The sequence below is a fragment of the Microtus oregoni genome, unplaced genomic scaffold (genome assembly GCF_018167655.1).
Source record: "Microtus oregoni isolate MIOR12 unplaced genomic scaffold, Mior012 000074F_000, whole genome shotgun sequence".
Lineage (NCBI taxonomy): Eukaryota > Metazoa > Chordata > Mammalia > Rodentia > Cricetidae > Microtus > Microtus oregoni.
The window spans coordinates 2,588,818-2,614,595 of NW_024543987.1; the positions used below are offsets into that span (position 1 = coordinate 2,588,818).

Sequence of the window (25,778 nt, forward strand, 5' to 3'; positions counted from 1 at the left end):
TCCCCGCCACCGCTTCCCATTTCCCTCCTCCTCCCCCAATCAAGTCCCCCTCCCTCGTCAGCCCAAAGAGCAATCAGGGTTCCCTGCCCTGTGGGAAGTCCAAGGACCACCCACCTCCATCCAGGTCTAGTAAGTTGAGCATCCAAACTGCCTAGGCTCCCACAAAGCCAGTACGTGCAGTAGGATCAAAAACCCATTGCCATTGATCTTGAGTTCTCAGTAGTCCTCATTGTCTGCTGTGTTTATTGCCTGCTTATGATGCCCCTTTAAGCAGACATTTTGCAAAGTCTGTAGGTTTTCATACTATTTAGCACGTGTATTTGTTAGTGGCTGGCTGCCTGCCTGTCTCCCTTTTACTGTAATGGAACTATCACTTAACTGCCAAATTCAGAAATGCAGAAAGAGAGAGGAAACCCTCCTGTGGGGTACTAATTGGGTGTGAGTGGGGCGTAAGGTTAGAGCAGGATGTAATAGAGAAAACCACCAGGGTCTGTCTGGATGATCAGACTGAAATGATTCTCATTTTATTCCCAGGACCAGACTTCAGTAGTGCATAGTCTGTGCATGAGAGATTACTCTAATAGGTGAGATGCCTCTTTCTGTTCTTCTAGGCCTATTCGAAAAAGCACAACAAGGAGTAAATGAAACTCAGCAGCTTTTCTTTGACATCAGAGAAACAGCAGCTCGATCGCCCAATGTTCCTAGCACGGATTCTCTTTGGAGGAAAGTCCAGAAACTACAGGTCATTTACTCGTGGAAAACTGGGAGAAGAGGAGAAAAAAAAAATCCCTTGAAGTTTCCACTAGAAAATGAAAGTGCTCTAAAGAAATCCTGGCGCTGCCTTCTGGAAGAAAGGGCTTTGGAACACTGCCGCCAAGCAGCCTTTCAAAACTGGAGCTGCACTGCCTCCTCCAGGAAAAAGAGGACCCTTGCAGCCTGAAAATCAACTCACAGACAACAGAAGCTCTGGCAGAACAAAGTAGGTGGTGCCTGAGACACAGGTCCTCTGGGATGCTTAGGAGCCTCTGGGTGAGCTCAGATTAGTCACAGATAATTAGTGCTTTTTCATTTTCAGCACACTTTCTTCCCGATCTCTATAGAAATAGGCTGAGCTACTCTTTAGAGGGTATGTTATTTAAAAGCGAAACAAATCTCAGCTTTGGAAGCGAGAGACAGAGTGCAGGGACAGCAAAAGGAAGAAATGTTTCCTCTACGCTTGTTTGTCTTCGGTGGCCCACCTGAAACACCTCCCTGGCCTTCGGGTTCCACCATGTGGATTCCTGTTCATAGATTCAGCTCAGACTGGTCACAGCATCACAATACAGCACAAGTGTGTCCCATGCTTTCCAGAACAAGTAGCATCTAATGGCTTTGTGTTAAGTGGGAAAATCTGAGCCCTGTCCACACCATCTTGTGCCGTCAAACCGACTGCTATAATTGCCCCCCTACTCTTTGCTGACTTGTTTCTTCACGTCTCCTGTGAGCAAATGTCCCCTCTCCCATCCGTCCCTAACTACGCCAAGTTCTTGCTATCTACTTCTAGTATACTCTTGCCTGACACAGGAGGTACACACATACCTTAAGTTTTTTTCCTGGTCAGGCATAGTTTAGAGTGATAACGTGCATTTTTGAAGGAGAAAAGCTGATCCAGTTAGGATAAATTCCACCTAGCCCATGTACAAAATGATTAAGAAATGAAAATGGAATCTAAACAAGTGCATGTTTGAACTCTTGGCATTTAGTAACCCTGCTTGGCAAGTTTTCAGGAGCTGTCTCTGGAACTAAAGGCCGGCATCTTTTGTACTGATTGAGACTCAGGCAAGAGCTAGACAGGAAGAGGTGTAGTGCTTGCTTGTCCGAGGCTCAGTTGTCCCTGCTGCATTTCAAGGCAGATCTTCTGACATGGAAAGAAGTACCACTGACCCTCTAACAGGAGGCCCCCTGGGGCTTTCTGGCAATAGAGCATGCTTGCAGAAATGATGGTTTTTAGCAGTCAAGAGGAATTGTTCTGAGCTGCCTTGCTGCCACCTGCCTGGATGAAAGAAACTCTAATTTGTCGACTGCTTAATAGAAAATTCACTCAGTGGGAAGCCAATTGACCATCCCCGCCTGGGATTAAACCAGCTACCCCCTCACCATCTGCATAAAGCTATAAACCAGAGCATGTGGACTGAGGAGTTCCCAGGCAGGGGACCCTGGCAAGGGAGCATAAGTAAATCTGCAGGTCTTGCTGTGCTCCTCGTGAATCCTCCTTCTCAACCGCCACAGCATGTGCGGGGAGTTGAAACGAGCAGCGAGCCGCGTTGTCACGATGCAGCCAAGGCTGATTAGACAGCCCAAAATTCACTTTCCTAGTTTTCTGCGTGGGCTGCACACAGCGTGAGAGGGGATGAGAGAAAAGGCTTCATGGCTGGAAGACAGCTACAGTTGAGAACAACACGGCCCCGCCTAACAAGCCCTTGCTTATACTGGGAGTAAAGGCAGCAATGGCAGAGGTCAGGATTTTCTCCTCAGCAGCTGTGTTGAACCTAGTAAGGGACCACACCATGTCCCTGTGGTCACAATCTTATACTACTCTGTCTCTTCTCCTCCCCCTGCACTTCCTTTCCTTGCTTTCTTTACCTTCCGGTCTCTTTCTTTCCTGCTTTCTCTCATGTTTTATAGGCTTTAACATTACATTTCCTTCTCCTAAGACCTTTAAGGGAGAGCAAATTCTCTGTGTTGTCACGCAGTTTTTCACCTATTAACCGGTAAACCGGGCTACCCGCAGTACCCGATGGTCTCTGAGCCCAGGGAATCCTTTACGGTTACTGCTTTGCTGACGGATTGAATGAATGAATGGGTAAACAGACAAGCAAAGAAACAAACAAGCTAGCATGAGACTTGTGGCTCAGTACCCTCTTGGTGGGAGGGAGCAGTTTCTGATGTCTCGTAGCCTTTGCTTGTTTCACTCAGAGCTGGCATAGTAAAATATTCGAAAGAACTATAGCTGACTAGAAGGACGCTTTTTCCCAGAATGCAGCAGGTGACCATGATTCAAAGGACCGGGGGTGGGGGTGGGGGGGGGAGAGTACAGCAGATGCTGGAGCGACTTACAAGCTGGGTGACTCTAGTATCACTGAGTAACCTTAGCTTTGACTCTGCATAAACAAACTAGCCATCCCTCACAGTCAAGAAAAGAGGTAAATAAAATATATATGTAAATCACAGGATGCTTCATCGGCCATCCCCAAGCATATAATAAATGGGGCTGCTCCTGGTGATGAGGAAACCGTAATGCTGCTATTGGCACAGATATTTGTTACTAATACTTAACATTGATTTTTAAAAGTTTGGAGAACTGCTGAGATAAATACTATAACCCAGGTAGGTATATACAATTATAAATATCTAATTTACTGATGGGTAAAAAAAAAGTGTATCTGAGTGTCTTATTTCTACAAATCTAATTATGTTTAAAACTATACATATTAGGTAGTTAATTCCTATACTATACTCCTTTTTATTGTCATCTTAATTTTTATAAAATGCATTGGATAGACTGCTTAGAAAGGGAAGTTTGCGAGATGAGACATGAATTTCACAAGTAGAAAATTGGGTTTATTCTTTGCTAGCACTACTGACATTTGAGGCTGGATAATTCTTTGTTGTAGGGACTGTTCTGGACATTATGGGATGTTTAACAACATCCTTGTCTTCCTCCCCACCCTGCACATCAGTGTGTCCAGATATTACCAAATGACCTCTAAAGGACCACACCACACACACACACACACACACACACACACACACACACACACACCACTCATGTATCCTAGGTTGTAAACCACACCTTAGGACGGAGACAAGCATTCTACAGTACTGAAAGCAAAACACATGCCCGTCATGATTGCCCTTGGGCCCAGGAAAAGATATATGCCAGCTTACACAGATCTGCAGAATCTGGTCCTGAGCCAACTGTTTTTATGCAGGTTGTAGACAGGTCCTAGCACCAATTTTTGCGAGACAACAAAACAAATGAATGAAACTCTGATGTGGTTCAGGACCACTGAGGAAACTCCCTTTCTCCAAGTGCAGAGTAGCAAAAGGAGAATTACAAATCAAAAGAGAGGCAGCTTCACTAAAGAGTTAAAAAAAATCCTTCTCCAACCATTTCCTTTAGAGAGAGAAAAGAGCCTATGTAATTGGGTCAAAGCCGAGAACACATCAAAATTGAGGACAAAAAAGAAAAATGCCCAGCAAACTACAGAGAAGACATTAGGGGAAGCTTTTAGGTTTTGTTTTCCTTTTTTTTAACATACAGTTCTACATAAATCAATAAATCAGTCCCCTGTTTTCTGGCAGAGGGACTAGGTTCTGAAATCATGATAAGTCAGACTATGAAAAATGAATCATGTTAGTCCTGGAGGCTGCAAAGCAACATGAAAACAATCACTCTTATGATAAACTGTATGGTGGGAAAAGCAATATGCAAAACTCGAAATGCAATGAATGATGGCGTGTCCGGAAAAAGAGGCTGCAAGAACCCGTTCTTGCTGCCTGAGTCATTGCCTAGCTCAGGCATTGTGCTTACATATCCTTTTCTAGAAGCAGCCCCTATGCTTCAAAGCTACCACATGCAGGGTATACTGTTTTCCACTCATTATAAAATTAACAAAAGAGGCATTTAACTCAACCTTGCAAAGATGGAAGGAAACAAGACCACATCTTTATGACCATATTGTTAGCAACTCGGCTATAAACTACTCCCTATTTACAAGTAGAGAGCGAGAGGAAAGAGATCCAAGTATCCTACTAAGAGGGGCCATTGTTTGGTGCAATTACCTTTTACTCTCCAGATTCGATTATTTCTGTAGGTTCTTGGGGGACGGTTTTTTTTACATATAAAATTTGGTTGCTTGTTCTGGGTTTTAAGGCAAACTTGCACTCTTTAGCCCAAGGTGACCTGGAGGAGATCACAATAATTCTCCAGTCTCACAGTCTCCTAAGTGTTGATATTATAGGCATGAGCCACCAGGCTTTGTTTTAGGGTCTATGTAGATTTTAAAACCTATTATTTTTTGCATTTGACAGGGTTGTTTCCATTCACAAATTAATATTAATCACATTTCCCAAATACAGAGATATTATTGATTTGGTTGTTGATGTAAGACCCTCGTTTTTAACCATGTCTACATGGAAGATCTCTCTGTAAGCTCTGATTTCGCTGCATCCCAGACTTTTCAGTAAGTTGCAGATTTTTTCCTTTAATCTAAAAGGGGCTCTGATTTCTTTTGTGATATTTTGGTTGATTCATTAGGTATTTTGAAATATGTTTTGGAGTTCCACAAATTTGTGACTTTCTAAACTTGACTCTGTTATTGAGTCATAATTTTAAATAATTTGATCCATCATGCATGACTTCAATCCTTATTCATTTATTAAGACTAGTTCTATGTTCAACCAAAAGTACATGGTAGACAATGTTCCTTATGTACTAGAGAAGGATACATACTCTTGTTCAGTACAGTGCTCTAGGTGTGCCTATAAAGTCTAGTTGATTTCCTTTGCTGTTCACATCTTCTATTTCCTGTTACTCTTTTACTAAAAGTGGGATTTCTTTGAGGCAGGGTTTTACTCTGAAGCTGCCCTGGAGCTCACTGTGTAGTCCACAATGGCTTTGGATTCATGGCAATCTCCTTTCCTCGGCTTCCTTAGTGCTGGGATGATGGACGTGAGTCACCATACCCACCTATTAATGCACATGGGGAATTTAAGTCCCCAGTTATTATGTTTATTAAATGTCTGTTGCTCAGCTCAATTCTGTCAGCTTCGGCTTCATGCATTTTGGGGGTCTGTTGTTAAGTGCTAAGTGTACTTCTAATCAAGCTTGTGGGTCCATCCATTTACCCTCCTGTCAACACTCTCACAATTAGCACTTGAATAAACAGGAGTGACAGCGAGGCAGAATGTTTAACATTTAAGAGTAATGAGTACCTTATGTTCTCCTTTTCGAGAGATGACATATCTCTGGATGACTGGTTAACAAATATGTCTTGTCTAGATATAAATGCACTTTGAAAACTAAAGCCAACAAGTTGCTGAAAATTAAATTTTCTTTGATTTTGTATATTTTGTTACATATGTATATAGTAAATATATTTGCAGTCTGGCAATGGTGGTACGCTCCTATAATCCCAGCACTCGGGAGGCAGAGGCAGGTGGATCTCTGTGAGTTCGAGACCAGCCTGTTCTACAAGAGCTAGTTCCAGGACAGGCTCCAAAGCTACAGAGAAACCCTTCTCAAAAAACCATGCAAATATACCTATGTTTGCATTAGTAAAACTGAAAGTGTCTTCCTTAGTTGGTAATTACAAATGGGATTAATTCTGCAAATTATTACTTTCATACATTACCAAAATCCATGAAGTGAATTACTAACAATTACAAAAAGTCTTCAGTTCTAAAAACATTTATTTTTATTTTATAAATGTTTTCCCTGGGTGTACATATGTGCACCATACACATGCCCGAGGAAGAGGGCAGAAGAGGCCCACCCCTGGAACTGGAGTTGCAGACCACTGTGAGCTGCTGTGTAGGTGCTGGGAGCACCACGATCCTAGGCAGGAGGAGCAGGTGCTCTTAACTACTGAGTCATCTCTCCAGCCCCTAGGTTACATTTTTAAAATGAAATGATGTGTGTGGTGATGGATGGATATACAAAGAAAACGTGAAATATAGACACAGTGGAAAAGTATTTGGCCATAAAAAAGTGAAAATCTATGTGATTTAAAGCAATATGGATGGAGATGGAGAACTTTATGTTAAGTGTTTTACAAGCAAAGACACATGGTTCTTACTCTTATGTGGAAGCTAAAAATATTTGTTTCATAGAACTTGATCATTGAGTAATGGTTGCCAGAGATTAGGGAGAGTAGGAGGAAAGTGGACTAGAGAAGGGTTGTATAATAGATAACTAAGCTCAGTTATATGAGAGTAATGGGTTCTGGCATGCTTCAGCATAGATGAATGGCGACACTTCCTCAACAGTCTATTAAATATGGTATACAGAGCAAGAATGTAAAGTCTCCCAGCACAAAAAGTATAAGCATTTAAGGATATGGTGATTACCACATCATACATCATAAATAAACATATATGCATTGATTTAAAAATGACAAGCCACACCCAGGCAATGCTGGAGTATGCGTTTAATGCCAGCACTTGGGAGGCAGAGACAGGCAGATCTCTGTGAGTTCGAGGCCAGCCTGATCTACAAGAGCTAGTTCCAGAACAGGTTCCAAAGCTACACAGAAAAACCCTGTCTCGGAAAAAAAAAAAGATAAAGGACAAAAGTTTCCCAGAGTCTCTAGCTTAATATGTATAATAATGTGTGAAGTCTGCCAGCCACAAAGCCTGTGGCCACACTGAGTAGCTGAATACCTTCGATCTCAGAATAATGTTTTCTCTCTAGAGTTTCGTCAGTGCCAGGGTTTTCAATTGCTGCTCTCTTGTTCCTTTGCGTAATTGTAGAATTCTTAGGTTTTACCCCTCTAAATCATTTCTTGTAATTGCTGTAGTGTTGCCACCTTAATATTTCCATTGTTCCTCTCTGATGTTTTGTTAGCAGAGAGCTCTTTTACCACTGGGAAAATAAGAGCTATTATAGACAACTTGTAGAGTCTTGTTTGGCTCTGTTCTAAAAGTTTTTGCAGTACTACCTAAAAGGAACTGTTTAGTCCTAACTCACACAAATATGCACATAACACACACACACACACACACACACACAGAGAGAGAGAGAGAGAGAGAGAGAGAGAGAGAGAGAGAGATTCATGTGCTTAAACAATTTTGGTTGGGTGATAATAGGAAATATTACAAAGAGTTCATATCCCTTTTCTGGTCTTTCTCAGCAAGAAATTCTATATTTTGCTCAAAAACCTATTTGAAGATTTCATGTCAGTTTGGCAACTCAAACAGAATTGAGCATGACACTCAGCCATTAGTTGGTTCTACTATTTTATAACTAGCAAGTTGATGCAGTTATCTGCCAGATTAATTCCAACTCCAGGTCCCTGAGCTTTATACTGTGGTTTCATTCTCACCCCTCCCTTCCGTTCTATAATGGGGCTAAGACACTACATGTTGTCATTTTACTTTAACTCAAAATAGATTCTAAGATGAGCATCATGATACATTTCTCCTATCCCAGCACTTGATACGATGAGGCGTGAGGATAGTAAGTTTGAGGCCAACCAAAGCAATATAGTGAGAATCTGTCTTAATTTTTTAAAAAAAAAAAAAAAGAGGAGACGAGAGGAGGGGGTGAAGGGAGGGTGGGTGGCCAACTCCTCTCTTCTCTAGGAAATCTTTTCAACCAAACTAGTTTGAAAATATCTGTAGAAGGTCTATGTCAGTATGCCATAAATGACGTCAGGACAACCCAATGGACTGCCTCACAAACCTCCTGTTAGTGTTATCTAGAAAGTCAATATTCAACTCCAGTGCGAGGAGACTGTGTGCAATCAATATGCATGGTGTGGTGAGATGTGGGACTTGAAGCAGTCTGACAAGCAGATAACTGGCAGAATCAGTTTCCCTAGGACTCACTCCAAGAATGAAGGTCAGCAGGGCAGAATGAAGGTCAGCCGGGCAGTGGTGGCGCACGCCTTTAATCCCAGCACTCGGGAGGCAGAGGTAGGTGGATCTTTGTGAGTTTGAGGCCAGCCTGGCATACAAGAGCTAATTCCAGGACAACGAGGGCTGTTACACAGAGAAACCCTGTCTCAAAAAAAATTGAAGGTGATAATTCAGTATTATGAAGCTTATAAGAAACATAGGAGCCAAGCATAGTGGCCCATACCTCTAATTCCAGCACTAGAGAGGCTGAGGTAGGAGGATTGCCATGAGTTTGAGGCTAGCCTAGGTTGCAGAGAGTTACAGCCCAGCTTCAGCTTTGAATTAAGACCCTGTCTTGGGGGGAGGGGGGAGAGTGGATATAATGTTCTTTACATAGTGGCAAGTGACAAATATTACTGCGATCCATAAGTCTTGATTAAAGGGATGGATAAATGAATGACTGGACAGCCAATGAGACAAAATGCCTATTGCATGTTCCCATGCAGATTCCCTCCAGACTTGTGTTTAAGGGATGGAGAAGGTCATGTCCGCTGTTTAATACTGCTGGTAAAGGACAGGTTTGCTCCTAGCATCTCCTAGGAGAAAGAGCCATGACTTAGTGAACCCATCTGTTGGCAGAATTTTCTATTCCAGTTAATAGGAACCAGATCTGCAGACAGACAGTTGGTTGTGTTCTTACAAGGGGATCATTACTGAACAATTAAAATGAAAATAAGTATTTTAAGTGCCTTGTTGGAACAGCCTGCACAGCTTTGAACCTACTCTTTTTACGTCTGACCCAGGGCTTCTTGGTCTGCCTCACACATATTCTGGTGATTTCTTTTCTTTTTTTTCTTTTCTGTCTGTCTGTCTGTCTGTCTGTCTGTCTGTCTGTCTTTCTTTCTTTTTTGAGGCCTGAACGCACAGAGTGTTGCCTCCTCTCACTTCCAAATCTGCACAGCTCCATGTTTGTCAGATCCTCTTGCCAAAGCAATAGTTCATTGTTCTTTATGGTATATAATAGGGAAAAACATGTGCCACGACCTGCCCTCACCTAACGTCAACCTCCCCTAACCAGAAGAATGGTCAGAAAGAGACCAATGGGCAAACAGCCCCACTAGTTCTCCAAGCAGTAATGGAATAAGACAAACCCGAAGGCGTGGCTTTCCCTGCAAACCATACACAAAATGCTGTCTCCATTGAACGCTCCTGGTGGAGCTTCCTCCTCTTGATAATGGTCATTTTCAGATAAAGAGACTAGTTTTCCACTCACCTTTTCCCTCTTAAAACTACTGTTCCGTTTTGGGGACATATTTCAGTTCACTTTTAATATTCTGGATCTCCGATAGATTGACAGCAGGTCCTGGGAGTTTCTTTGCTCCAGGAATTGGCTTCTTCTCTTCCTCCGAAGTGGGAGGAGCCCCCTGAAAAAAAAGGAGAGAAACCAAAATCCAGGATATTTCATCTCTCTGGCTCATGGCATAGAGCAGGAAAACAAATATCAAAAGAAAACGTCAGAGTGTGATTCTAGCATGGGGACTTTCTCCTGTACCTATTATTCAGATAGCCTTAGAGTTTCAACAAAATTCCCTGCAAATTGTACAGAACTGTAAAATAATGTAAGGGGGAAAGTCCTTTCCATATGTCTTAGGACACATTAAGCAATAGTTGAGTGTCTGGTAACTAATAAACACTGCCAACAGTTAGAAGGGGCTGAGCTTCTCACGAAAGCATATTCTAAAAGCGACTCTGATTTAGTATCATACCATCCTCAGACACCTGATGGCAGAAATCTGTAAAAAGTCAGCGCACAGCTAGCCCCAATGAGTCCAGGAGTCTGCAAAAGTTTGCTCAGAGTGTGGTGCCTGTCAGCCTTTTGTCCTATGGTTCCTTTAGGAAACAAGCTCAGAAGGAAAGAAAACATCTCTGAATATGGGAGGGAAGGCCAGAAGCCAACCTTTGCCTGCTGCTTTGAATAGTTTCAATTTCATATCATCAAAGGAATCTCAGTTCTAGGGAGGGACATACAGCCTTTTCTTTTTGTGTGTGGCTCCTCGAGTACCTGAGGACAGAGGCTCGAATGTATACTTGATGCTTTGTATTTAACTGGTTTATCCCATAATCAACCTACACCTCTATGTGTGTGCACCTAGCACATACAGAAAAGGACTATAAAGCATTGCGATCAGCTACTGTGTGTAGCTCCATCTAGTTACAAGAGATGAAAACTGCATGCTAAGCCTGTTCTTCCTACTTGCCTGAAAGGAAGATATTGGAGAACATTTGATCACCCTAACAGCCAAGGTATCATCCCTTGGATCAGACTACTTCAGGGGTAACTGAGTGACTGCCCTAACTCCTTGTCAGTAAAATCCATCCATCACCATGCAGAGGTCACATTTACCAGATCTGCTGTCAACAAATGATTGAGTACAGCAGCATTCCTAAAGTGATGGCATACCTGGCAGACAGGAACTCCACCCAGGAGAAATTTAGGCGGGAGAGCTGGGCTTCGAGTCACACTGAGGTCTGTATTTCTCCCACCAAGCCCTTCTGTCTTCTTCCCCTGCATCTGGGCCTCAGCAACTCTCCTGTACAAGTGTTTCCCCTAATAAACACTTTGTACCTTAAATGTCTATTTGTTAGAAAACTCCAACTAATATAGTTCCCCGTGCAGAACTGTCCATAGCTCCATCTGCTCAACCAAGAATTGGGTAAACCAATTGTGTGTGTGTGTGTGTGTGTGTGTGTGTGTGTGTGTGTGTGTGTGTGTGTGTGTGTCATGCATGTCAAGGATAAGAAACTGCGTATTTGCCTCCCATGGAGACAGTGTTAAAGCTAATACTGTTAGTCCAGGTATAGTGCCTGCCTGTGTCTCCTTCTCGAATGGGTTAGCACCTAGAGGAAGAATGTCCAAGCTTCCCCGAACTCTGACAAATCACTAGGTGGATGTGTCCCTTATAGATATGTTTTTAAATTGTTTATTGGGGAGGATGAGTAGGCATAAAAGAGTGAGGTGTTATTCCTCTTGTACGGGCTAACGGGACTTCATGTAGTTATTTTCTGTGCAGTTGGTACAGTGCTGATTAAACAGCTAATATGTCACCCCCACGAAATGATAAAGTAACTCGATGAGGATGTATCTGTTGCAAATCCCTGGGAGATAATGTTTCCGTAGGTCCAGGCAGAGAGCCGTAAGCCTGGTTTCCGTTCTCCACACAAACACATCCATCACTTACAAGTGCTGATACACAAAAGGTCATTAAAACTGTAAAACACCCACTTGAAGAACCAGGTATTCCAGACTGTTCTTTGCTGGGCTTTCGGGAAGGGATTTTTAACAAGGCTATAAAGGGTTGCTTCTTCTTCTTTAATATGTGTAGCAGTGAAATGAAAAATGCTTCAGCACTGAGAAATGCTCCTAAGGTTGGAGGTGGGTAGATCTTAAAGAAGCGCAAAGAGAAAAATGTTTCCAGATCCTTCTGCTAAGTTCCTAGGTAAGTCGTCTCCACTGCTGGCACATTTAACACAAACAGCCAATATCTATGCTTATGTGTCTGGGGTGGATTTATAAGGTGAACTTACACAGACTAATAAAGGAATATTTAATGCTAGGCATCTTCCTTACATTATTAAGACCTCAATGGACTGAGTTTTTTTTTTCATTTTTTATTAAGATAAGGCTTGACATTTGATTTAGTGAGGTGGCATATAATGGAAATTGTCATGATTAAGAATGTGATAGTATGATATTATTCAGGATGCATTTTTATATTGAAGTTCTACCACCTTTAAAAACATAATGGAAATCATATTCCTCTACTTCTGTGAATTTATTATAAGAATTACAGTAAACTAGAGCATGAATAAAGAGGCTTCTATGATGGAGGAAGGTCATTGGTTAAATAAAAAGAAACTGCTTGGCCCTCATTGGTTAGAAGATAGGTGGGAGGAGTAAACAGAACAGAACACTGGGAGGAAGAGGAAGTGAGCTCAGACTCCACAGCTCTCCTCTCGGGAGCAGACGCCTCAGAGAGATGCCATGCTCCCAGCTCCCAGGCAGACGCATGCAATGAAGCTCCGACCCAGGATGGACATAGGCTAGAATCTTCCCGGTAAGCGCACCTAGGGGCGCTACACAGATGATTAGAAATGGGCTAAATTAATATGTGAGAATTAGCCTAGAAGAGGCTAGATAGAAATGGGCCAAGCAGTGATTAAATGAATACAGTTTGTGTGTTGTTATTTCGGGCATAAGCTAGCCAGGCAGCCGGGGTGCTGGGGACGCAGCCCCGCCGCCCTTATTACTACACTTCCACTTGAATCATGAAGGATATCTCAAGCCAGCAGATAGCTAGAGGCTATTGATTCTTCCATACAGCCAAAGAGAGTATGAGGGAAACCTTACCAACCCCAGCAACATCCCCCACTTTGGTGAGAGTTCTGTGAAGGGAAGTGTCTGCCTTGAAGATCACAGAGGAGTTGCCAAATGCTGCAGCATGGAGAAGCCTTTCCAGGCTACCCCATCCCTGCCATTCTTTACTACCAGATACCCTCCTGAGTTTTTCCCAAGGCTCTTACTAACTCTATAGAGCTTGACTTACTCATTCAAGTTCAAAACTAAAAACTCACTGCTATCAGCAAACACTACTAGCTGTTCTAAGTGCATGTGCTAAATTATTTAATTCTCACGCCAACCCTACACATTTGCTTTTATCCCTACCTCACCACTGAGACTGAGGTATGGAAAATAGAACATTGCTCAAAGCCTCAGAACTCGTAAGTGATGAGACTAGAATTAAATAATATGTTTGGATCTTGGGAAGGGACAAGATAAAAAGGAAATATTGAAAAGAAAGTCCCAATGTGTAACATAATGAGGATAATGATATTTAAGTTAAAGAGTGAATGGGAGACTTAAAAATAGCTCACCAGAACCGTCGGATTACTTCAAACAAGCAACTGCTTTTCTTGTGCAAAAGTATTTGGATAGAAGACCCATGGGACCCCGTGCATGCTTATGTCTACCAAGCCAAGTATAGAAGGTGCAATCCATGTTTGTAGGCAAGGCAAAGGGCTGGTCAGAAGCCACAGGTACACAAGAGACAGCCAGCGGTCACAGACCTTATCAGAGAGCCAATGACTTCGGGTCTGTTTTTGATGGGATGCAACCCTTTGTGCACTTCTTAGAGGATGTCAAGATCCAAATACCTTCTGAGTTTACCTGGGGTTCTACTGGCTAGGATGGAGGTGAGCTGTTCTGGTTGCTGATGGTGTGCTACAAATCACACATTCTACTATAACTCTGTTAGCATGGAGCTCAGCAACAAATCTTCAGTCTCTGATGGTGAGCAATTCTTAGTTTGCAAATACAGATTACACTAATAAATGTGGATATGGGAGGAATTGTGAATTCACATTCAAGTTCCTCACTCGTTATAATGCCACTGAAGGCAGCTGGGGCCTCAAGCCAACCCACAGAAATCCTATTTAATGCACCTTGTAGCTACGACAAAATACCCAAATACCCTTGTGACGTTTCTCTGGGAAAATTATTCAGAGGCCCAAGTCAGAATTTGAGCCATGATGTCACTTCTTCCGTCAAACCCCACAAGCCCTAAAAGTCCTTGCTTGTATTGGATAAGGAACAGCCTTAGCTCTCTGCTCTACCCGTTGAACCCCAAGATCGAGGAGTGGCACAATGCATAGACCACCTCTACAGTCTCAGGATCTCTGTGAATATCTCCTTCTCTCTACCCTGGGAGGAATATCAACCGGCCATTTGAACACATGAGTGCTTAGAAAGCATACTGTTACAAACCAAATGATATAGGCCCTTGGTAGTTTTATACAATGTGTCCAAACCATCAAATTAGGGACAAGAACAGACTGATAGACAAGTGCTTCCCTAGTGTCCTAACTGAGAGGCTCGTGTTGTGCAGGGAAGAACCCAATGCTGCCCGCTCCACTGATGGAAGAGAAGACCTGAGCCCGGCACAGCTGTGGTATCAGCCAGTTTCACGGAGAAAAGGACCAAGCTACTTTCTGACTATTTGTTGTCATAGTGACAGAGAGCTTAAAAGGAAGGTGAGGAAGAAAAAATGTCCAATAGCAAATTAATGGAGGCGAGGGCAGAGTGCCATGGCCATCCCTTTAAACTCCCCATGCCTCTCTCTCTTAAAAGCAGAACAGGAGCTCTGGAGTCTTTCATTAACATTGGATAACCGGGAAGATTTCTAAAGAACTGCGTATTCAGTTTATACTGTGTCCATTCTTTCACTCATTCATTCCTGACAGCAACCCTCTGAGGGATGGAGGAGACCCTGTTCGACTAACCCAAGCTCATGCACTTGACCCAAGTCCCAGACAGAATTAGTAGCTGAAATTTCAAAATTTGGTAATTTTATTCAAATACTCCCCCTTCTTATTCAAAAAAAAAAAATCTCTTGATCAGAGGCTAAAGCCGAGGAGGTAAGATCATGATCAGGAAAATGCATATCATTTTAGGAAAGTTTGAGGCAGTGGGCCAGATATAAAAGCCATAAAAATCCTTACCCTTTAAAATGCCCTGATTTTTGTACTAATGAAATTATCTAAACCTTTAATCCCACCTCCCTCAGGAGGGTACTTGTTTCTGCTTGCTGCATTTGTTCATTTTCGTCTCTATTGCATGATATCTGAATTGGGCTGGGAGTAGAGAACAGGGAAATTCAAGGAGGGAGACTAGACAGACTCCCTTGGAAAGCCTTCCTTTCAAAGGAAGATCAAGATGACTGAACTTGAAAGTAACTTAATGTGCTTTCTTACTGGGCTCTCATTGAGGTTAATCTCCCCTCAGAAGCCACACCACACACAGCCTGCTCCGTTTAATCATAGACCCTAAGTAAAAACTTACCAAGCAAGAGACTAGCGCTAACCCCGAAGCACCTGTGTACAAAATCAGTCAGCAACTGAAGTCAAGCTTGGCATCTTCAAACAACTTTGTCAGACACTTAACACTGGCTGAAATGGAAAGAAGGCCCAGAATGTCCCTGCTAACTGAGAAACCTCGCCTCTGGGAAGACTCTGGAAGAACCAGGCCTTGCTTATCTCTGTTAGCTATCTTCCTCACCTCCTCTGCTTCAGGAGTGCACTCTTTCCTTCTGGGGGGCTGACCAGCTCCTGGTCGGAAGGCTCCCATTGGAATATTGATATTTGCCTAAAAGAGAAAATGGGAAATTTAGCTTAAGAATAGGAAGAAATTGCAGTGACATTCTAAGACAGCAATCATCGTGAGGAAAACGCTTCTGAAAAGTACATCCTCAGTGCTTTTTATCTAAGGAAAATTGCTGTAACAACAGCACAAAAATATGCAACAGAAAATGTCCCTTCCATTTATTACACCTTCCTGTATTCATCCTTGTATCTCTGCAGTGATTTTATAATTCCTTACTGGATGGAAGAATTTTTGAAGACAGTCTGTTCTGGCCGTTGCCCTCCTGTGGCCCATATTATTTTTCCCCTTTCGGTGATGAGGAATTCGCACATAATGATAGCAAAGTGGCAAAGAGCATCCACAGAAGCGATACCACATTTAGTCCTTCATCAGTTTCCTTTCTATGTACAGTGATGAGGATGCTTTCACATTTCCTGAGGCTCTACCTCCTTCCTATAGCATCCTAGCACTGTTCTGGTAGCACCTCAGGCCTCTGAGTGGACATTCTTCTAGCTTCTCCCCAACACTATCATGTGTGGGACAGTAAAGAACAGAGCTATAAAATCAATTTCCTTTTTTTAATAAAAATTAATTATTATCCTTTATTCAAATAAAACACTAATTTCCTTCAGTAGCAAGCATAAAATACCTTCTTGTAAACATGAACTACTTCAAACACTAAAATATGTAAGAATATATTGACACACTAATTTGAACTTGAGAAGATAGTATGTAAATTTAAATTTTACCCATGTTTCTCCAGACATCAAAAGGTGAAAAGATTTAACACATACCAAAAATGTCTTCAAACAGTGGTATCACTCAAATAAAACATGTTTTAAACAGTTTTAAAAACTAGAATGCACTTTTCCACTGCAGATAAAATGTTGCTTTAGAAGTAAGATATATGGGCTTTAAAAGGTTAAATTTCATGTTGATATGAGTGAAAACGATGTCGAAGCAAAAGAAGCAAAATGTGTTTGCTGACTTTTGACACAGTGGATGATTTGGGTACCACCCCAAATGAAATGAAGAAGAACATTTGGAGGACCTGGTATATGCTCTCTCGCCAGGGTAATGATTAACCTATAGTAGAGGAAATAGCCAGTGTCATTGCTCACATGATGTGGCCTCCAAGGAGAGCGGGTTTGCAAACTCTCCCTCGTGCTAGAATAATGCTTATCCCACAGAAAGGAAACAAATTGCAAAGTGTTAGTGGCAAATAGCAAGAACGGTACATCATTTTGATTCCAAGAAGTATTTTTTATCATCATGTATCATAAGAGAGACACATAAGATGGAGTGAAAGATGGATCTCATGGCCTAGAAAATATGGAGCAAATGTTTATCAATCTCAAGAGATCATAATTTTACTCTGTGGCCCAGGCTGGCCTCAAACTCCTACACTCAAGTGATCCTTCAGCTTCGGCTTCTCCAATAATTGGAATTTCAGGAAGGCATCATCTCTCCAGGTCATCTCACAATTTCAATTGGCACAATTCCTTTGTTTCTTGGGAGAACCTAAATTGATGCTAATCACTAGGGGTGTGTCTCAGCGATAGAGTGCCCACTTAGGACGCCTGAGACTCTCAATTAGATCCAGCACCACAAAGAGGCAAAACTGAATAAAATTCAGGAACAGTATTTCACCTTTGACAGTATTTAGGTTGAATGACATACATCAGGCTTGAAATAAGACCAAAACAATGTGAACAGACTCGGAGAAGATGATCTATATTGGACCAACAGACTACTTTCTCCACTACAATTTGGATGAAAGAAGAAAAGGGTCAAGTCAGTAACTATTTGAGAGAAGATTAATAAATTAAAATTTCAGTTATAGCCATGTGTGGTGGCACAGGCCTGAAATGCTAGCACTTGGTGGCTGAGTCCAAAGGATTGTGAGTTTGGAACCATCCTGGGCTACAAAAGAAAGACCCTCAACTCCCCTATCCTGAAAAAGAAGTTTATTTAGAGTGCCCCATTCAACCCATTTATTATGAATCTGTAGAAGATATCTTCCTGGTAGTTAAAATCCTGTTTCTGGAAGATTTGGCTTTTAAGTCACTTGATCAATCTCTGTAATCAAATGTAGTTTTCAGAAAGGAGACACGCAAAGGTGATGTTATGGGGTGACATCATTTTCTTATTTGAAGATTAATTCTAGAACCTCTTGTAGCCCTTCCATAGGTGGTTTCGAAGAGTGAAGCAGAGCTGGTAGTTGCTATAGATTCTTTCTAATTGTAAAAGAGACAGCTGTCCTGCGCCTCGGTATCCACATTTGTAGTAGAAATAATGGGCTCCTTCATGATTTTTAACCATAGAACCCTTCCTTCAAGTAAAACAATGCAGGGATATCTAAAATACGAGATAGTATTCATCAAAGAAGCTTCTCTTTGCCACAGACAGAGGCCATTACAGAAAAGCACAAGTAGTCAAAACGCAGAGGACAACTGATCATAGGGTGTCCAGTTCTTACGGATACATCTACAATACGACGCCTGCACCTAAGGCTCAGACATCACAAAGGAGAGTGAAGAAAGTTTGTAAAAATCAAAGGACCAGGAAATCTGCTGTTAGGTTGTATCTCCTAGAAATGGCAGGGGAGCTTCGTGCAGGATACCTCAGCAATATGGCTGCCTAAAGAAAACCTAAACAAGGACAACACCAATAGCCATGCTAACACTGAAGGAAATCTCAGAGTCCCAGCCCTAGACAAAGGACTACAGGCAAGTAAGGAATCTCAGACTTGGGGAAATAGTCTTCCCTAAGAATGAGCTCCCTAGTTGGTTATGTGATATCAAGTGCTCAGCCCTGAAATTATATATATATACATATATATATATATATACAAGTAACACTAAACTGGACTCAACCAGCTATATTTATATATTTATAGATATGCAACAACAGCAATTAAAGAACAAACGCCATGGATTTGAGGGGAATCAAAGGTTGAAGAGAGGAGAGGAAAGGAGAGAAATTATGTAATTACATTTGAATTTCAAAAAATTAAAACACGCCGGGCGGTGGTGGCGCACGCCTTTAATCCCAGCACTCGGGAGGCAGAGGCAGGCGGATCTCTGTGAGTTCGAGGCCAGCCTGATCTACAAGAGCTAGTTCCAGGACAGGAACCAAAAGCTACGGAGAAACCCTGTCTCAAAAAATCAAAAAAAAAATTTAAAACACATATTACCTAATGAAAAGTTAAGTGCAAAAGAGGCAGACAAGGAGGGTTCATAACCTTTTCTTCACAACACTCAGCGTTGTGGAGTTAAGATCATCAGCTTTTATTTTGAAATACCATTGCATTGATGCTGTATGGCTAAATGGATAAAATTCAAAAGAAAGAACTGGTGCATCTTTGATAAATATAATAATTTTTTGAATTATGGAACATAGACAGTGCATTGAAGACGATAAAACTGGTCTTTCTTTAAGAAATAAATGTTCAAGTGGCCAGAGAAGGTATAATAGGATTTAATAAAAGCTGATATTCTTATTTTTTAAAAAAAGATCATCATCTTTGTTTGACTGATAAACAGATTAAACCTCAAAGAGTTTAGAGTTTATGATCAAGGTCACATAAACAGTACAACAAACAAAGGCCAGATTGCCAAAGCAAACTCTTTGAGTTAACCTTTCTGCTGTACCAATCTAGTCTCCCAAGAGTTCTTTTCCCTTGGCTAACGTTAGCTCTAACCAGCTCTAAAATCGCAGGCGTACTCCGAGAGTGACCTTTGAAAAGGAGAACACAAAAGGCATACTTCTAGAATAGATGCCAAACCCAAAGCTGCCTTGAAAAATGAGCCATTAACTCAGTGGCATGACACTTTTTCTTCTTGAAGGCATCACTCAAGAAATCAGGAACCTAAATGGGTTTTGAGAACAGCAAATATTGATGGGAACGAAAGCAGCCTGTAACCATGTTGAGCGTCCAGTCACCCCTGTGCATCAATAGGGGAGTGTAAGAGGAGTGCTTTGTCAACTGTGCCATGCACTACACTAGTAATAAGATAATTAGAGAGGCTTCATTATTATAATTGTAGGGCAGTGATATCTGAGTGACAAATTATAGGCTACATTAGAGCCAGAGGAAAAAAATCCTTATAACTTGAATTTGGTGGGAAAATGTAGACCTATAGATCATTCTTTTATTTGTCATCCAGAAAATTGGGTTACATTCTTGCCTTTTCACTGCCCTGCTCTATGTCTAAATATAAATAAAATACCTTTTCAATCACTCAGTACTTCCATCTGCAAACTAGGTGTGATGTTTGCTCTTCAAATTGTGTATAATGCAAGCTAAACTTTTTTGAACTTTTTATTTTTTTCAACATAATATTTTTATTGATTCTTTGGGGATTTCACATCATATACCCCCATCATGTTTGCTTTCCAGTACGTCCCTGCTCATACCTCCTCCCACCCTTGTGACCTTCCCCCAGCATAAAAATGTGCAGTTTTTGTTAGATAAATACCCACTGGACCATGGTCAAACTCTCAGTGGCCTTTTCCTTAAATAGAACTGAGTTGTTCCTCTGCCACACACCGGCCAGAAGCCATCTATTGTGGAGGGCAACACTTAGCATCCTATCACAGTTTTTACGAGTTCTCTTCCATGGCTTCCTATTTCGGCTGCTACTATTTCCTTTGTTGGTGTGGGCAGGGAGGGGGAGGTTCGGGTAGAGGAAGGGATCATCACGGAAGTCATCCATGTCCTTATTTCTCCTCTGAGCATCTGCACTCATCGATATCATTGTCAAAGCATGAATCATGGTCTCCACACCGTTTCTGGTGTCAGCACAGATCACAAACAGGGCTCATGGTTGCACCAGGCCCACGGACCCAGACAAGGCCTCTAGATTCAGCCAAGGACCATGGGCAATCAATTTGCCTTCAAGCTGCAGCATAGATCATGGACATCTGGTTGGCTTTCGGTGATAACACAGGCCAAGAGTATCAACACAGACCCCAGATGCAGTAGGACCATGGACCCCTGGTCTTACTGTGGCCAGGTCTGTATTGATTTATGTGACCATGCTACCACCAAAGCTCACACAGACGTCTGTGATCTGTACTACAGTCTGAAGCCATGTTGATATTCGTGAGCAACGCTACCATGGGGAGGGAGAGCACACTGATGTGGATGACCTGTGCTGCCACCTGGGCCACAGTGATGTCAAAACCCATGCTGCCACTGTAAACTATAGTTTCTGTTTTTTGTTTCTTGAGACAGGGTTTACTCTGTGTAGCCCTGACTGTTCTGCAACTCACAATGTAGACCAGGCTAGCCTTGAACTCAGAGATCCACTTGCCCCTGCATCCCGAGTGCTGGAATTAAAGGCATGCACCACCACCACCTGGCTAGCTATAGTTTTTTTTTTTTTATAATAGAACAAACAGACACAGAAAAGGCTTGACATGAATAAACCAAAATGAATATTAAGGTGTGAATTTATGTACAATCTCTATAAGTCCAAAGGAAGAGGGTCCTTGGGATTTTTGTTTCCTTTTGCAATGCGACTCTTATTTCTTTTATGTTTGTTTCTTTCTTTGTTTTGTTTTTTGAAACAGAGTTGTTCTTGTGTACTCCTGGCTGTGCTGGAACTTGCTCTGTTGACCAGGCTGGCCTCAAACTCAGAGATTCCCTGCCTCTACCCCCCGAGAGCTGGGACTAAAGGTGTGGGCCACCACCTCCAAGCTTGCTACTCTTATTCCTTGTTCCTTTCTGAAGTTTATGCATGTCACATATCTTGAAATATGCCCCTGATGCAGTAGACCTGGGTCATCACCTTCCCAAGCCATACATAATTGGTTACATTCTACAAATTGGGAATGGAAAAAAATCTAACAGGTCATTCTGGCTAGAGCAGGATACTGTTTCCTGATATAAGACCTATCTGATGTGAATTTAATACTGCCCTTGATCTCACCAGGTGAAGAAAAGTAGAAAGAATTCCCTGTAAGTTAACTCCACCACTCCCTTAATTATTTGTATTGTTCTCCTTCCTTGGCTCTAGGCTTTGAGCCAGGAGGATTCTGGAAACAATATTCCCCCCTGAGTCATGACTTACAGTGGGTTGACATCTTCTTTCCCCAATGGGTTAGATCTTGATAGCTGCTGCTCACAGGATTCTGGCAATTTCTTCTAAACCTCATTCCACGGCCACTGATCTATCCACCCCTCCTTTCTCGTCCCCCACTCACTAGCTCGTTTACAGAAACTACTGTGATTTATCTGAACATTGTGTGTTTTGCAAGGACTCCCACACTTACTGATTCTATCTTTCGCTTTCAAATGGCCCAGCACGTCCTGCCAGTATCAGTGGCCTCCTGCGTGCCATTCTCCTGCGGCAGACAGGAAATCCTGTCGGTTTAGATATTTCAGAATTTCTTTCGGCTCTGTCCTGTTCTCGGGCTTTGGCCTTCTCTCCATGAAGTACAACATGGCACTGTGAGGTTTATGGCATCTTTGCTGAAGAGGTGCAGAAAGAAGTGTGCTTTTAGACTAGAAAATGAGATAATTTTTTTTTTTTTTTGCTATATTAGCCTAAACTAAGAGGAGAGAAGACACCCACCTCTACCAACTAGAAGACAGCTGATAGGCTTTAAAATAAAATTCTACAGCTGTAGAATGCAGAAAGGCCTAGGGACTTTTGAAATGTGGAATTGATTCAAAACACCAAACTTTCCCACTCAACAGTTTCGAGAAACTCCCACACAGCCGCTCCTCTTCACCCATGCTGTTTCATTCTGCAAGGTCTCCACCCAAACACTCTGTTCTCAACATTTCTTGTTCTCTTCAGTAATTTCCTGAGTGACTCAACGGTAATCTCGTCAGCCATGGTAAAGCAGCTTTCAAGAATGTCCCGTACAGCTCTGAAGACAGTGTGCAGAAGTGCTCGGGGAAGCGGGCTGTGTTTCTGGAGCACTCGTAAATTCAAAACATGACATCTTGTAGTCAGGCTATGACTACTTGCCTCATGTCACAATGTTGGAGCCTTCATCAAAGCATCAGAGAGCATTGGCTGGAGAAACACCAAACCCACTTGAGAGTTAGACTGCTATATTCAAGTTCTTGCTGAACTTTAAAGAAACCAGCATTGGAAATCATAAACCGTGCGTTTGAGTGGTTTATGTGAGAAAGAAACAGTATATCTATGATCAAAGAAAAGGGCTTGCCTCAAGAGTAAAACAAACATCAAATGAAAGTCAACTTTTTGTTTTAAACTTAAGAAAATATGAAGGAAAGTATGTGTCCTTGTTAAGATTTTGAGCTTAATCAATGATTAGCTGACCAGCCATGCAGGTTGGTAGTCTGCTCCTTTGTAGTAAGGACTGCCATACACTTGGAATCCTTTTCTTAAACTGGAAATCCAACCCAGGAAAAACAATCTACAAGACCTGTCTATACACAGCCTTTGCTTTGACAGAAGCTGCTTTCTGCTTCCATGGAGCCTTAATGCCCTAGGCTATAGAGAGTAAGAGAGCTGTGATAACGGGTGGGTAAAATAAAGAAGTACTAAAATGTATGGTGTGGAAATATTCCATTCTGCATGTGGAATGCATAACAAGGGAACCTTTCCCATAATAAGGTACCACACTTCCCTAACAAGGCAGGGCTCAGACAATCATTCCTTTGAATGTGTGATAAAGGGCTTAGATTTAGGATCACATGAAGCTTGATTAAGTCAGTTAAGCCAGAGGCATTACAGTGGCCATACTTGCTTATATTTCAAGACCACATTCATCATGGAATTATTTTGCTTTGTGCTTTTCACTTCAAACCAACTTGCTTTTAATATGATTGTAAGTGGCTATCAACATCTTCATTCCAAAGACAGCATTTATGAATGTGAGTTGAATTCTTTAGAGAAAAACATAAGTCATCCATAAAAAAGTATTACATCTCAGGTGACCTTGGCACTTGTGGTTTTATCCTTGAAACGATCCACAGTCATTCATCTCTATATAAAGGGTGGAGAAAATTAGCAATAAGACCATAGGACACTGAATCTTAGGATCACAGTGAATGCCTGAGTCATGTGACTCAGCCCTAGGTAATCCCTAGGGACATCAGTTAATTTTTCCAATCCTAACTGGTGATGGATGAAAGTTACACTGCACTGCAGCGGGTACACAACTGTTGAATCGCTGTAACTAATGTTGTCATACAAAAGCTAAGCCCTAAAAGCTATTCACAAGAGATTCACGGGCTATTAGAGACTGGCTGGGCTCTTAAAGGTCATTTCGCACAACATCTTCTAGTTACAAACCATGAGGACCATTCTAGTCAAATCACGTAGCACAGCCACAACCAGGGCGTCAGACACGTTTCTAGTCAGTCATGACATGCTTAGATCTCAAGGGAGAGAACAAGTATCAGAAAGAATGGATCAATGTCAACCCAGAGATGACTGGTTCTGTGTGAGCTGAAGCCCTGAACTGGCTTCTTCAAAATGTTTTGATGCCATTAGCTGAGACTTAATGCAATGGGGGATAGTTCAATGGTCATCTTCAGCAAACATGAAAGATATGTTTGACATGAACGATAACCTACCTTCTATAAGGATAAACTGAAGTCTAACCTCCCTGTTACTCTGGCACATTGGGGGAAACAGGTGTGTGTACGAGAAATCAGGGATTTGTCATAAACTGTCTAGCTTATTCATTGTAACAGACCTGTTATGTAGTAGTACTTGTTCCTATTTCCATGGGAAAGTAAACTAAGGACAATTAAAGTCACAGAGGTTTGTTAACTACTTGACTCTATATTTTCTGCCCTACGCTTAAAATTGCCTCCTATGAGAAGCAGTTCACAGTGGCTCCGGTCAGTCAGCCCAGATGAAATAGAGATCTCAATCTAAGCTATTAGAAATTTACACTGTAAATCACTGTTCTGCAAGACTGCTCAGGGAAAAGTTGAAAATGCTCGGAGAGCTCTATCTTCATGAGAAGAATTAGATGCTGTTAAGAAGTAATAAACTCTGAAAAAGTTTCCCAAACAGTTATGAAAACTCCTTTTATTGTTTGGTTGGTTGTTTTGGTTTGGTTTTTCGAGAAAGGACTTCTCTGTGTAGCCCTGGCTGCCCTGAATTTCACTCTGTAGACCAGGCTAGTCTCAAACTCAGAGATCTGCCTGCCTCTGCCTCCAGAATACTGGGATTAAAGGAGTGCGTCACCACTGCCCAGCCAGTTATGGAAACCCTTAATCAAATTATCAATATCCCATGAAACTTAGGGTATCCTATGGCATACACTTTGGTAATTGATAAAAATAGTGATGATGATGACTGATCGTAATAGCCATTTATTAAGCAATACTATCATTCTAGGCTAGCATCTACGTGGATTAAATTCATTTCATACTTGCAGAAACACTGTAAATCATGTCCTGCAACTCACTCCATTAACAGATAAACCAAAAGATGAAAGACAAAGAGGATGAACTATTTGCCTAAAGTCATGTAGTTAGTAAGTACTGCAGGCTAGGAGCTTATCAAGTATAGTGGTGAGGTATCAACCAATTGTTGTGCACCCTCCTCCTGGCGCATGCTATGCCCCTTGAAAATGGCACTTGAATAGATTGGAGATGAGTATAATAAAAAAGAGTTACACTAGACGGGCTGCTCTTTCAGAAGACTCAGGTTCCATTCCCAGTACTCACATGGTGGGTGTGAGTCCCTCTTCCGGGTTCTGTGGGCACTGGGCACCAGGTACATATTGTGCCCTTACATACACCCAGGCAAAGCATCCACACACATAAAAAGAATGTAATTTTTAAAGAATTTGAAGTGACTGAAGCGTATTGATTAGACCATCTAAGAGCATCCAATGATACTTACACAATCGGAGTGTTTTCTCATCCGTTTTTGTGTTTGCGCCAGAGAAGATCACAATGCAATATTCCTACTATGAACCATTTTGTATTGTGTCACCACTTTCATATTTGGTTTTTATGTGCCGGTTTAAGGTTAATGTG

General features: G+C 41.8%; 1 protein-coding gene across 1 annotated transcript in view; it reads right to left on the minus strand.

The window, feature by feature from the left end:
• Positions 1–25,778, minus strand: part of LOC121441195 (small muscular protein) — a 56,459-nt gene that overhangs the window by 24,258 nt on the left and 6,423 nt on the right. The window contains exons 3-4 of the mRNA XM_041642337.1: positions 15,710–15,796; positions 9,872–10,022 (exon numbers count right to left, since the gene is read on the minus strand). Of these exons, the coding sequence (XP_041498271.1) occupies positions 9,888–10,022; positions 15,710–15,796 (222 nt within the window). The 3' untranslated portion in view covers positions 9,872–9,887. The remainder of the gene's footprint in view (positions 1–9,871; positions 10,023–15,709; positions 15,797–25,778) is intronic.